General features: G+C 39.0%; 2 protein-coding genes and 2 long non-coding RNA genes across 6 annotated transcripts in view; 1 reads left to right on the top strand and 3 right to left on the bottom strand.

Moving 5' to 3' along the window:
* Window positions 1-212: 212 nt before the first annotated feature.
* On the bottom strand, window positions 213-7453 carry irgq2 (immunity-related GTPase family, q2). Of its 3 annotated transcripts, none has more exons than XM_077575436.1 (4): window positions 7321-7453; window positions 4744-5371; window positions 2794-3153; window positions 213-1936 (listed from the first exon to the last, which is right to left on the bottom strand). In XM_077575436.1, exons 2-4 carry the CDS (start codon window positions 5367-5369, stop codon window positions 1756-1758), a joined length of 1167 nt encoding a protein of 388 aa, XP_077431562.1. In that variant the 5' UTR covers window positions 5370-5371; window positions 7321-7453; the 3' UTR covers window positions 213-1755. The 3 variants fall into 3 exon arrangements, with proteins under 3 accessions (XP_077431562.1, XP_077431563.1, XP_077431564.1); XM_077575438.1 differs by having other exon boundaries at window positions 1800-1936; window positions 2650-3153; XM_077575437.1 differs by having other exon boundaries at window positions 1785-3153.
* LOC144057637 (uncharacterized) overlaps window positions 7349-12430 on the bottom strand; it is a 22803-nt gene continuing 17721 nt past the window's right edge. The window contains exons 4-6 of the long non-coding RNA XR_013295298.1: window positions 10898-10983; window positions 7524-7592; window positions 7349-7457 (exon numbers count right to left, since the gene is read on the bottom strand). This is a non-coding gene — a long non-coding RNA (uncharacterized LOC144057637). The remainder of the gene's footprint in view (window positions 7458-7523; window positions 7593-10897; window positions 10984-12430) is intronic.
* LOC144057638 (uncharacterized) overlaps window positions 9265-12430 on the bottom strand; it is a 23211-nt gene continuing 20045 nt past the window's right edge. The window contains exon 3 of the long non-coding RNA XR_013295300.1: window positions 9265-9486. This is a non-coding gene — a long non-coding RNA (uncharacterized LOC144057638). The remainder of the gene's footprint in view (window positions 9487-12430) is intronic.
* Window positions 9575-10519, top strand: LOC144057633 (olfactory receptor 10J5-like). Its single transcript, XM_077575443.1, has one exon. The coding sequence runs from the start codon at window positions 9575-9577 to the stop codon at window positions 10517-10519; it is 945 nt and encodes a 314-aa protein (XP_077431569.1).

Raw genomic sequence — 12430 nt, 5'->3', positions numbered from 1 at the left:
CTTTCTGAATTTGTACTCTTCCTGCGTGTGTGAGAAAACACTTTGAATGCATGGTGTGTATTTGGGAAGGAAAAGGTAGGATTCAGGTTAGAGTTGACCTCAGTTGGAAGTAACACTAACAAAGACATTGTAAGTGTGATGCGGTTTTCCAAAAAGGTCCACTTTTGGTTTTCAGACTTACATGCACAACCAGTAGATCAATAAAGACAGCATCACGAGGATCATCGTGCACAAAGGGACGATGTACTTTATCAACAGGAGGTTCATATGTTCCGTTGGGACAACAGACAGATCATTAGGTACAGTTTATGTCAGGGGTGGGCAAACTCGGTCCTCGAGGGCAGGTTGCTATACGATTAGCTCATCATCAGCAAATCACACACACACGCACGCATGCACGCATGCACGCACACGCACTCAGATATTCACGTGTCTAAGTCCCGTTCTTCCTCCATCCACGGGGAGGCAGTGTCGCTGTCTCCATTGAACGGGTACGACCGTTTCTCGTTTAAAATAGGAAACTGAACAACCGAAAACGAGCCATGAACTATAAACCACTCTCTTCCAAAGACGTAACGAACACCATTAGTTTCCAATAAAATGAGTGGGTTTGTCCCTCATGAACCGAGTAGATAGGTTTGTCTCCTCTCTTCACTTAGCTGCAGCTGAAGTTTCTTTATCAACTTAAGTGACAACTCATAAAAGCTTCTTTGTAATGCCGGCTAAGTAATAGTGATTCCCACTTACTGTTTATGTTGCTTAGTCTTTGGGTCGTTCACAACTCGATAGGGTATGTAAACGTATGCTAGGAAGCTTTTGGGACTATTTTCTCATGTCATTTTATTTTTGTTGGCTTTTTCCCCCCAAATTGGATCAACAGGAAGCCAATTACAGCTAGTTAAATGATCAAATAATTTGTGAAATATAGAAATACAAAACTATAATGTTTAACATATATTTTCATTATACTTTCCAATTATGTAGTGTAAAAATACTAAACATATTTAAAATTATCCTAGATTGTTTTTTGACGGCTTTGTTCCAAAATTAAATAAATATAAAGGAAATTCATTTGCAGATTTAAAAAAGAAATGGTGTTGAAATTAACACAATTTTCAATCTAATTTATTATATTCTTATTGAAAGACTTTTTTCCCAATGGAATTTTTATTAGCAATTAATTTACCAAATTAAAAATATGTAGTGAAGTCATAAATCAAAATATAATCAATGTCAATTTTATTAATGACCTGTCATTAGTTTTTAATAACAGATTTAAAATATGTATTTTTTGAATTGCATTGTGATAGAAACATTTTTATTTATTTTTAATTAATTTTCATTATTTTTATGGATTGCCATTTATTTAATGACTTTTCATTTGTCATTTTTATTCTCAGTTAGATTTTAATCTAATTAAAATGTTTGTTTAAAGGCATTTTTATTAAACATGTTTATTTACATATATTTTTATTTATTGCCTTTTTAATAGCATTCTTATTTTATATTTGTGTTAATTTTCCATAATTTTTATTGAATGGTGTTTTTATTTTGTAACATTGTTATCCATATATTTAATTGGCTTGCCAAGTGTATTGTCTTACTGTATTTTTTATTTAATTTTTTTTACATATAAATTGATTTTCGATCTTACGTTTACGTACAACCAAACATATGTATATTTTTCGTGACGTTTTATGATCTAATGAAACATCTCGCTAATGGCAATAATCAGTTCCTGGTCCTGACTTTTGTCTAACATCTTCCCTTGATCTTCTTGCCCAGTTGCCTCGTCCCAACTTGACATTCTGCGTCAAGACGTACGACCGCCTCTTCTTCCTGGTTGCATCCAATGCGGTCGCCATGAGGATATGGATGGACGTCATCGTCACGGCGACCGACGAGCACAGCCGTTATTGATCTTGAAGGCTGGGCGCTAGCTCAAGAAGAAGAAAAAGTTACTTTTGAAAGGACGACTGATCAGTCTGTTACTGGGTGCTTTGTCTCCCTCTCCAGGCCACACTCGGGAATTACAGCTCTGCAACATTACGGGACCAACAATACACAATCACAATGGGGTTGAATGATGGCCGTATTATATTGTGTGTGCGTGTACAGGATGTTTTCACACGATTTAACTTATTCTGTGGACGTTTGCGTGGGTTTTCAAATACAAGTCATACACTGTTGTCAATGCAATGTTCGTGACGAACAGAGCAATAACAACAAAAAGTCCTCACTCTGCTTCGCGGTGGTCTTTCACCCCCCCCCCCCCCCCCCCAATAAAACAATAAAATAAATAAATCACACTTTGGTTGCAGTAAACTCACTGACGACTAGTGACGGCATGACAGGCTGACAGTAAAGCATGCTAATGACGTAGATTTCCATTGAAGCGCTGCTTCAAATCACGTGACATCAGCAATGTATCAACAACGTTACTCAAATTTATATATATGCTAACCCTAATTCACCCATCCATTCTTTGAACCCGTCTCATGTATTTCAAGTACTAAACATTTATATCCGCTCATTTTTCCTTGTGTTGGGGGCGATTTTACTAAGGTTCAGGATCAAAAATAACATCAACCTAGTAAAATTAATATTTTAATTGGCTATTATTTTTGCAAATATATAAAATGACCTAACCTGAATCTCTAAGCAAAAGCTAATGCCAAAATCTTCTCAGCGTCGGCTGCCATGTCGTCAATGGCGCCGTTCAGGGCGTGCATCATGGTGGTGAATGAGCGTCCGGCCGAGCGGGCGTGTCTGGGCACGGCCATCTGCACCAACCTGGAGGACAGCGTGGACCGGTCTTTCTCCGCCACCGCCAGTCGCCTCTTTACCTCCGCCTTGGTGACCTCGGCCGAGAGCGGGCACACCCGCAGGGTTTTGAGACGCGCAGGTTCCAGGCCTCGCCGGCGGGCCAGACGCTCCACGGACGCGTCGTCCAAACAGAGCGACGCCTGCGCTTTGTACAGGACCCGCACGGCCACGCTCGAGTCCACCGCTGAGGCCACAAAGGGGACCGGGACGGCCGAAACGCCGCCGGACAGAGAGGCCGCCGCCCACACCAGGGCTCCGAACGCCTCCTTCTTTTGGGTGACCAGGCCGGCGGTCAGTGTGGGGAGCGCCATCAGGAGAGCGTACCACCTGACACAGATGGGATCAAGTCACGTGCAAGTCTCAAGTCAGTCGCACAGTGTGTGGGATTCTGCATCGTGAAACTGGTTTCACATGACACCCTCTCAAATATCCACTCTCTCATTTATCATCACGTCTCCTATATTTGTATTATTAAAATACAGCTAAAGCAGCCAAGGCAATAAAAAAAAAAAAATCTTGACAATCGCATAATGATGCTCGTGATTCAATAAAATATATGTGCTGTCTCGAGACATTGTTTTTTTTAAATTGTTTTCATTCTTTTCCATCGCAGGAAGACGCTGGGTGTGCTGTGGTCTGTCGTCGACAGGAATTTGTTTGTCCAGTTTTTAGATGTGTTTGGTTCAAGATTATTATAGTTAACGGAAACTAACAAAATAAATAACTCAAAATAAAATGTATATATATATATTTTTAAAGAAATTAAATAAAAACCAGAGTGATAAAAAAAAAAGACTGAAACCATTATTTTGCTAGCGTCACAATTTGGTAAAATTCATCATTTACATTTTTTTATACTATTGGTCCAACCAAAATCAAAATGAAATAAATACTAATTAGAATGAAAAGTCACCAGTTTAATCGCGCTCGGTCACGTTCAGTCGCATCGCTCAGTGTGTTGCAGGACTTTAAAGTGATAAATGACTCTTTGAGCCATTTTCAGCAGTAAAAAGTCAATATTTTGCCCAGAATGAATTTGGCAACTTCATTATTTTTCATGTACGATTAAAACCTTTAAAAAAAAAATTAAAATTCCACTTGCTGTTGACTAAAGATGACATCACCTATGCTGAGGAAGTAACTAACGACCAATCATAGTCCAGTTTGCCGACCAAACCCAGAAAACAGGTGAACCATGATTGGTTGTTAGCTACTTCCTCAGGACAGGTGATGTCATCTTCAGTCGACAGCAAGTGGAAAAATGTGTTTTGAACTCATTCACTGCCATTGACGGCTATAGACGTCAAAAATTCATTTGAACTATTTCTATTAGTTTCACATTTTTTCCCACTTTTGTTAACAAGAGTATGAAAACCTAGAAAAAAAATGCATTATACATTTAGAACAGATATAAAATTCATGATTAATATTGAGTTAACTAGTGAAGTCATGTGATTAATTACAATAAAAACATTTTAATCGCCTGATGCCCATAATTAAAAGAAAAGATTATTAAAAATTAGGGGCGTCAGACGACTAAATGTTTTAATTGTAATTAATCGCATGAATTCAATAGTTAACTCACGATTAATTAAATTTCTTATATGTTTTAAATGTACAATTAAAAAATGTATAGGTTTTCATACTCTTGTTAACAAAAGTGGAACAAAATGTGAAACTAATAGAAATAGTTCAAATAAATTTTTGACGTCTATAGCCGTCAATGGCAGTGAATGAGTTAAAGGTATTCATCGTACATGAAAAATAATGAAGTCATCAAATTCATTCTGGACAAAATATTAACTTTTTAGTGCTGGAAATGGTTCAATGGGTCAAGTATCGCTTTAAACTCCAAGTCAAGTCTCATGGCTTCTAATTCTTGTCAAGTCACAAGTCATCAAAACAGATTTCTGCCACCTGATTTCCGGGAGGTCTTTGGCCAGGTCTTCCAGCAGGGCAGGGAAGTCCAGCATCTCCAGGTTTGAGGGGCTGACCAGGTAGACTTTGGGCTGCGTGACACCCTGGGACTTCAGAGCCTCCATGCTGGCTCTCCTCTTCGAATCCAGGTCTTTGTCTTTCCCAGAAACCAAGAGGGTCATGTAGACCGTCTGAATCTGCAGTGAACGGGCCCGCAGGACCAACGCTACCACGCTTGACGGGGGCGTCTGCGTGAACATCAGGAAGACCACGTTGTAGCGGAAGAACTTGACGGCGTCCATGTAAACGTCAGGCTCAAATGGAGACACATTGGGGACCGGCGGGAGGTCCCACAGGCGGAAGTCGGGGTGCGCCGGATTAGGATAGCACCTCAAGTCCTCTGTGGGGACCGACGATGATCGGGCAGCCCCTTCGTCACCGGCAGACAACCCGTGGAGGGAGTTGATGTAGGAGGCCTTGTCTTCCGAACGCTCGCCCACCACAGCCAAGTTGAGTCTGCTGATGAGGAGGTCTTCCACCGCGTCTTTGACCTCGGACAACTGGTTGCGCTCCATGGAGGCTTTCAGGGTCTCCAGCAGGTTCACGCCTTTCAGACCATCCACCATGGCTGCAGGAGAGTAAACAGATCGGGTCAATACACGCTGATTACCATAAAGGTTAGCAAATAGCACACAGTACAATTTACAGGTGGAAGAGAGTCAAATAGTCAGAGTACATTTTACTCAAAGTATTTCTACTGTGTACAAGAGAATTTGTCTGTCCCATGAACAAAACCTACAAAAAATTCACTCAGAAATTATACGAACATTTTGTGAGGAGAGATTTTGAATACATTTGACTAGATTATTTTAAAATAATAAAGTCACTCAAGGGAACACACCTATAGTAGGAGTGGCAGTCTCAAAGCTGAAGGCCGTGAGTTTGTTCCTCATCCCTGGCGTAAGTTCAAAAAAAATTTTTTTAAACTACACTAGGTTTTTGAGGCCAATTCTCTTGTACATAGTAAAAATACTTTGAGTAAAATTTACTCTCTTCCAAGTGTAAAGTCTAGAGTGGGATCAAATGTAAAATTTACTGTGCACAACAAAATGGCCGCAGTTGCCCCTACTCTTAAAGAAAACGTATAATGGAGAATTGACTCCATGTTTGTAAACAAATTGTTGTACAAGCAATATTCTCAATCCTTTGTAAAAAACAACTAAGTAATTTACTGAGTTTAGAGGAGACCATCTTCTGTAAATTTTACGGAGCCCCCTGGCGGCCAAGGCGTGAACACCGGAGCAGCACAATGTCAAAGGGCATTGAAGCATGACAATTCATTACAATCTATTTTTTATGTTACTATTCTATGTTTTTATAAAGCACAATACTGTAGTTTACGATTTTTCTTATTCAAAAAGGTGTTGCAATAAATGTGTGTGTGTGTGTTTTTGGCATAGTCTAAAAGGACAGAATGAATAACAAATTGGGCCGCAGGGATGACCTAATGATGACCCTGTGATGTTTTTGTTTTCTTTGCTTAGCATATCGCTATTTGATTGATCCCGTAAGGACGGCAGCGGTGCGATGCCACATGCTAAAGCTGCCAGTGAATGATGCAAGGATGGTGTCAAAACAAGGTTGGCCTCAGGGGGTAGCTAATGATGAGTTGTGGCCAAAGTGATGTTCACTCTTGGGAGAATTGGGTCTGACAAACAAGACAACAGTGGCCACTGGGTCATCATTAGTTATTCTCTCAAGCCGAGCTTGTTTTTCCCGTGATGTACACAAACATACATGTTATCAGGCACAGCGCAAGGATTTTTTTCCTCTCCTGGGGATTGGGGGTGCTTGACCATTATGTGTGTGTTATTTGTTTGGGAGCTTTATTTATTTATTGAGAAATAAAAAAAATTAAAAATAAAACAGTTTTACTGAGTATTTTTTCAGTAAATATTTATTTTCTGTCTTTCTGAATATTTTTTTCAGATTTATTTTTTAAATGACAGAAAACATATTTTAAAACAACAAAAAAAACAAATCAGAAAAACAGAGAAAAAAATCAATAAAACAGAAACTTTAAAAATACACAAAAAACAAAGATCCCCCCCAAAAATAGTCAGAAAAACAAGCGTTTTTTTTAAGAGAATGCAATATGCTTCCATTCATTTATTTCAAGTTCATTTATTAAGGAAAATAAATATTTAAATACAGTATATAGTACTTGACCCTGTATAGAAAAATGACTTGCCCCCTTTGTTAAACTATGAATTTATTGTGGCTAATCACATTTTCCAGTTCATTTTCACAGACCTCGCCAATGCTTGATTACCTCCAGACCTGTTCAATAAAGAAATCATCTAAATCAAGTTGGCCAAAACTCAAATCTCAAGAAGCTGCGACAAAATGCCCTGATCCAAAGACATTCAAGAACAAATGAGAAATACTATAAATTGATATCTATCAGTCTGTAAGTCTGTAAAGGGTTACAATGTCATTCCTAGAGCTTCAGTACTCCAGCGAATCATCATGAAGACTTTAACAAGATATAAATATATAATAAATGCGCTTCCTTACCGGCACAGCGCAGCCGGCCTCTGTAGCAGCGTTCATGTGGACTTCTTCTATTTCAAGTGTCTGTCCAGTTAGCGGCGCCTTCTAATCCAATAAAGCTTAATCTGTCCAAGCACGTACATGCACATGTGCGATCATGTCTGCAAGGAAGAATACATGAATACAGATTATTACTTTATGGATTGGAATGTTAGTACAATGTCTACCTGTAAATGAGCAGCACGGTCTCATGTTGGACGCTCAGCGGACACTCCATTAGGTACACTTGCACAATCTGCCATCCAGGAAAAACATTTATTTGACAAATATTAACAAAAAATATTTATATTAATTGCAATTTTAGATAAAGATTAAAATATATCATTTTTTTTTATCAAAAATGTTCTCATAATGTTGGAATATTATCTACGTAATATAAACCTTGTAATGGGCATATGAGCGGGTTGACATTGATACAGTTTGAGGAAAACGTTTTGTTAGCAATGCATGCTTTTTACATCCCCGATAGTAAAACGGCTGCAAGAGGCCGATACTGGTATCGGCCACCATCTTGAGTACCCGATACCTTGAAATAAGGCTGGTATTGGTACTTACCCATCCCTTGTTGTCGTGGCTTACAAAAATACACGTGGAAGTTTTTAGTGTATTCCAGTTATTGTGGGAGATAAACCGTCTTTAATGTTAATCAATGCTTCATTTGCATTTATCCTAGTATGCTATAATGCTATAATTCATATACATCTGATATTGGCAGTTGTAATAAAGATTAATTGCTTGTTTGTTGAAAAATACATTACAAACATTTTCTTCACAGTAATAAGATCATATGTTTAATATTGAGTTTGTGGAATATAAATTAAACAGTAAAATCTACCTGTTCTCAGGAGTAGGCCATTTTGCCACTTTTGCTGTCACCTGAAAATGACATCACACTTGCTCATGTACCAACCAATCATGGCTCGCCTGTTTTCTGAAGCTGAGCCGTGTGTAGATATTATAACGTTGTGCGTTTTAAATGTTTTCTTAAAGGGGAAGTCAAACTTAAACATTTCTTGACAATAATATGTTATATGTGACCTCACTAGTCAAAATACTACATTTATGGAATATGAGTGCAAATCCAGCTGTTTTTATCCATCTCAGGGGGTGGCCATTTTGCCACTTGCTGTCAACTGAAGATGACATCACAGTTGCTCAGGGCTCAGGTAACGACCAATCACAGCTCACCTGTTTTCTGAAGGTGAGCTGTGTTTGGTTGTTTCCTGAGACCTGAGCAACTGTGATGTCATTTTCACTCGACAGCAAGTGGCAAAATGGCTACCTTGTGCTATTGATAAAAAACTGCTGGGTTTTGCTGCTTAACTCATGTTCCACTAACGCAATATTCACCAGAATTTAGACTACTGGCGCATAATAGAACATATTATTGTCAAGAAATTTATTGTGGGTTGACTTCCCCTTTAAATTGGAAACTTCAAGGGCCTCATCAGTCCGCAAGGCCTCTGTTGCTGAATACAACTTAGCGTCGAGCCGCTACTCCTCCACATTGAGAGGAACCAGTTGAGATGGCTCGGGCATCTGGTTCGGATGCCTCCTGGACGCCTGCCTGGGGAGGTGTTCCGGGCATGTCCTACCTGCGGGAGGCCCCGGGCACGACCCAGGACACGCTGGAGAGACTAAGTCTCTCGGCTGGCCTGGGAACGCCTTGGGATCCCGTCGGAGGAGCTGGGTGAAGTGGCTGGGGAGAGGGAAGTCTGGTCTTCCCTGCTAAATATGCTGCCCCCGCGACCCGACCCCGGATAAGCGGAATTGAAGACGCAACGGAACAGTAAGATACAAAACAGGCCTTGAAAATTCTATTTTCTGATGAATTTATGGGAAAATATAGATATTAAAATAATAGATTCATGGTTTTATGAGTCGAGGTCAGGCTCAAAAAAGTTCCATTTTTTAATCCCAGCCCTAGTAATGTTTGTTATTTCATGTCGTTATATATTTTTTATTAACTAACAACAAAAGTTCGGGGCTACAAGAAGAAGCTCAAAGTGGTCTTGAGCCTGCTGAGGATTTGGAGGTCACAGAGGGAAGGCGCAGAACGCCTCCTCAACAGGACGACCAATCGCCGTCTGTCATCAGCTGGATGTCTTCTTACTTCTGTGTATGCGTCTCCTGCTCACGAACACTTCATCGGCATCAAGGTGGACGCGTGGATGATCCGTTTAACTTGTGTCGTCATTTGTCTTGTGTGTTTGTCATGATGGGCCGCAATGGAACAGTGATGCTAAATCTTGGCGGCTTAATAGAAGTAGAAAAGTACAGATATGTTTACTTGATGTTTTTTTTGGTACTGTTTGTTCTCATTCTGTGTTCTAATTGCATCATTATTTGTCTCATCTGGATTCACAGGAACCTTCATGAGCCCATGTACATTTTCATTGCAGCGTTGTCTCTCAACACGCTTTTGTTCAGCACCGTTATCTACCCCAAACTTTTGGTGGACATCTTGTCTCACCAGCAGAGAATTTCCTATTCTGCTTGTTTGGTCCAGCTTTTCTTTTTCTACAGTTTAGGTGCTTCTGACGTCATGTTGTTGCTCGCTATGTCTTATGACAGATACGTGTCCATCTGCAGGCCTCTGCAGTATGCGTCTACCATGAGCACGACCACCGTCAGCGTTTTCTTGGCTTTGTCCTGGTTTGTGCCTGCCTGTTTGTTGTCGGTGACAGTTGTCATTCAGTCCCAACAAAAAATCTGCAGCTTGAAGTTGGGAGGATTTTTTTGCAATGCTTTAATAGTGAATATTTACTGCATGTTACCAACATTTCTCACTGTGTGGATTTTAATTAGTCTATCAATGATAGCCATCTGCCCCGTGTTGTTCATCTTTTTCACGTACTTCAAGATATTCATGGTGGCCTATCGTAGCCACGGAGAAGTCCGGAAAAAAGTGGTAGATACGTGTTTACCGCACTTGCTTGTATTAATGGCCACCGTATGTTTGATGGTCGTTGACATTATCGTAGGGCTACTCGAGTCTGTGCTTCCAAAAAATATGCAACTGGTTCTGACGCTACAAACCGTGGTGTACAATCCTCTTTTCAATCCGATCATATACGGCGTGAAGATGAAAGAAATCCAGAAGCACATCAAAAAAATGTTGCGTTGCAATCATGTTAGAATCAGCAAGACTCAGGTGGAATAAAGATGACTTTAATGTGTGTGCGTGTGTGTATGCACATGTGGTATGTTTGTGTGTGTGCATTTAAAGTGATAATGTGCATATGCATTCAAGCAAAAACAACTCCACAGTCAAACATTTGTGTGATACATTTCTGTAATTATCATTAATGATATAGAATTTCAATATAATATAGATGAAAAATTAAAACATTTGTTTGTATTTTTTGGTGAGCAAGTCTTCAAATGTGTGTGGGTCTTTGTGGTTATGTTTGCGTATGTACACATGTGCTTCAATGCTCCTCAGAATAATGTGGGATGTCTTGTGACTTAGATTAAATGCCCCTATAATTATATAAATGTTATATATGATATATATATAAATAAAAAGAGTCTGCTTAACATACTCTCTGTAGCAACATTTATGTGCAATACTCTAGTGTCTTCTTGTGGGGCTCACATTTCCAGATCCAGTTGCCCGGAGCTTTTCTGGATATAAACAAGGACGCACATATTTGGATGTGTCTAATAAAAAGAGTGAAAGAAGAAGTCGGCATATCTGCAGCAGGCCCCGCGGGGACAACCAGCCCAAGATGGTTGACAGAAGCCAGATGAAGACGTCCAAACTTTGCATTTTCTGATCATTTTAAAAGAAGCTTTGTACAAATAGCTTATAGAGAAAAACTATAATCATACATACACTAAGTTGTAATTTTATTAGAATAAATCAAGTTAATATATTTGAATACATTGTAATAAGTATTCTCTTATTTGTCAGAAAATTGCAACAGGTTTTCTTAATATTTGCAAGTCAGAATTTTCCGAGAACATGTTGTAGCTTTACAAGAAAATCTGTTCAAATTTGACAAGAATAAGTCTATTGACACGAATATGTTGGACATTTCCGGGAAGAAAAAAAAAGTAGTTTTAAGAATTAATCTGACTCTAGACTGTCCCTAAATGGGGGCATTTTGCCCCTAAAATTTGGGATAATGCAACTACAATTTCCATCTACTTATGCCAAATTTGCAGATTTATAATAATAAATAACAATAATAATAATGATAATAATTATTATTATTAATAATTTATTTTGTACATATATATCCTATTCTTGGCACGAATATTTAATTTGAACGTCAATTCCTATGTGTGTGGCCCTAAATCTTTTATTTGCACCCCTCAAATTTCAGGTTAAGGGGCCATTGCAAAAAAAAAAAAAAAAGGTTAGGCTGGAGCTCTGGATTAATTCATGTTGTTACGAGAATAAGTCATGACTTTACGAAGAGTTCAAATATTACTAATCCAGAACAAGTTGTGAAAATGAGTCATAAATATAACTAATAAGCAAAAGAGGTGCAATTTTCTGACAAATAAACAATAATTTAATAAGAACATGGAATTTTTATGGCACTTAGTCTAATGTTGAAATATAATCCCAAAAAAAACAAGTTTTAATTTGGGGGAACACGTAACTGTTGCACTGAATGTGCATTGGGTTGCCAGGTTTGTGCGAATGACAGAAAAATACCTTTGAAAATTTGGCACACTTTGTTGAAAATGCAGATTTTCAACTAGAAACAGAACGACTTGTCAAGTCATGGAGTTCAACTTGTCAAAGTCAAGTGCAGTCGTTCATCAAGTTTTAGCAAGTCCTAAAATCGGTGACTCAAGTCTTAGCTTAGCCACTTGACTGATCCCATTGGATAGCGCTGTGATGCTACATGCTAAAGGACCAGCGAGTGACGTAAGGATGGTGTAAAAACACGGTTGGTCTCAAGGCGGTAAGTGATGAGCCTTTTGGGAGAGATGGCTCTGACTGACAAAATAACAACTGTGGTAACAGGGTCATCCAGGGTCAAAGTTACGTTACACACAAACATCAATGTTATACATGTTAAACACGCCTAAATGAAAACTAAAAACAGTCAACATG

Source organism: Vanacampus margaritifer, chromosome 9 (genome assembly GCF_051991255.1).
Source record: "Vanacampus margaritifer isolate UIUO_Vmar chromosome 9, RoL_Vmar_1.0, whole genome shotgun sequence".
NCBI lineage: Eukaryota > Metazoa > Chordata > Actinopteri > Syngnathiformes > Syngnathidae > Vanacampus > Vanacampus margaritifer.
This window is presented reverse-complemented; position numbering and strand designations above follow the sequence as displayed.

What these genes read in the sequence shown, in the direction of transcription:
- irgq2 (XM_077575436.1), bottom strand. Translation starts at nt 5,369, where the DNA reads ATGGTGGATGGTCTGAAAGGCGTGAACCTGCTGGAGACCCTGAAAGCC. An exon ending in AAAGACCTCCCGGAAATCAG is followed by an intron (nt 3,154 to 4,743) that starts GTGGCAGAAATC and finishes CATCTGTGTCAG; the next exon opens with GTGGTACGCTCTCCTGATGG. An exon ending in CGGTCCACGCTGTCCTCCAG is followed by an intron (nt 1,937 to 2,793) that starts GTTGGTGCAGAT and finishes TTCTTGAGCTAG; the next exon opens with CGCCCAGCCTTCAAGATCAA.
- LOC144057633 (XM_077575443.1), top strand. Translation starts at nt 9,575, where the DNA reads ATGGGCCGCAATGGAACAGTGATGCTAAATCTTGGCGGCTTAATAGAA.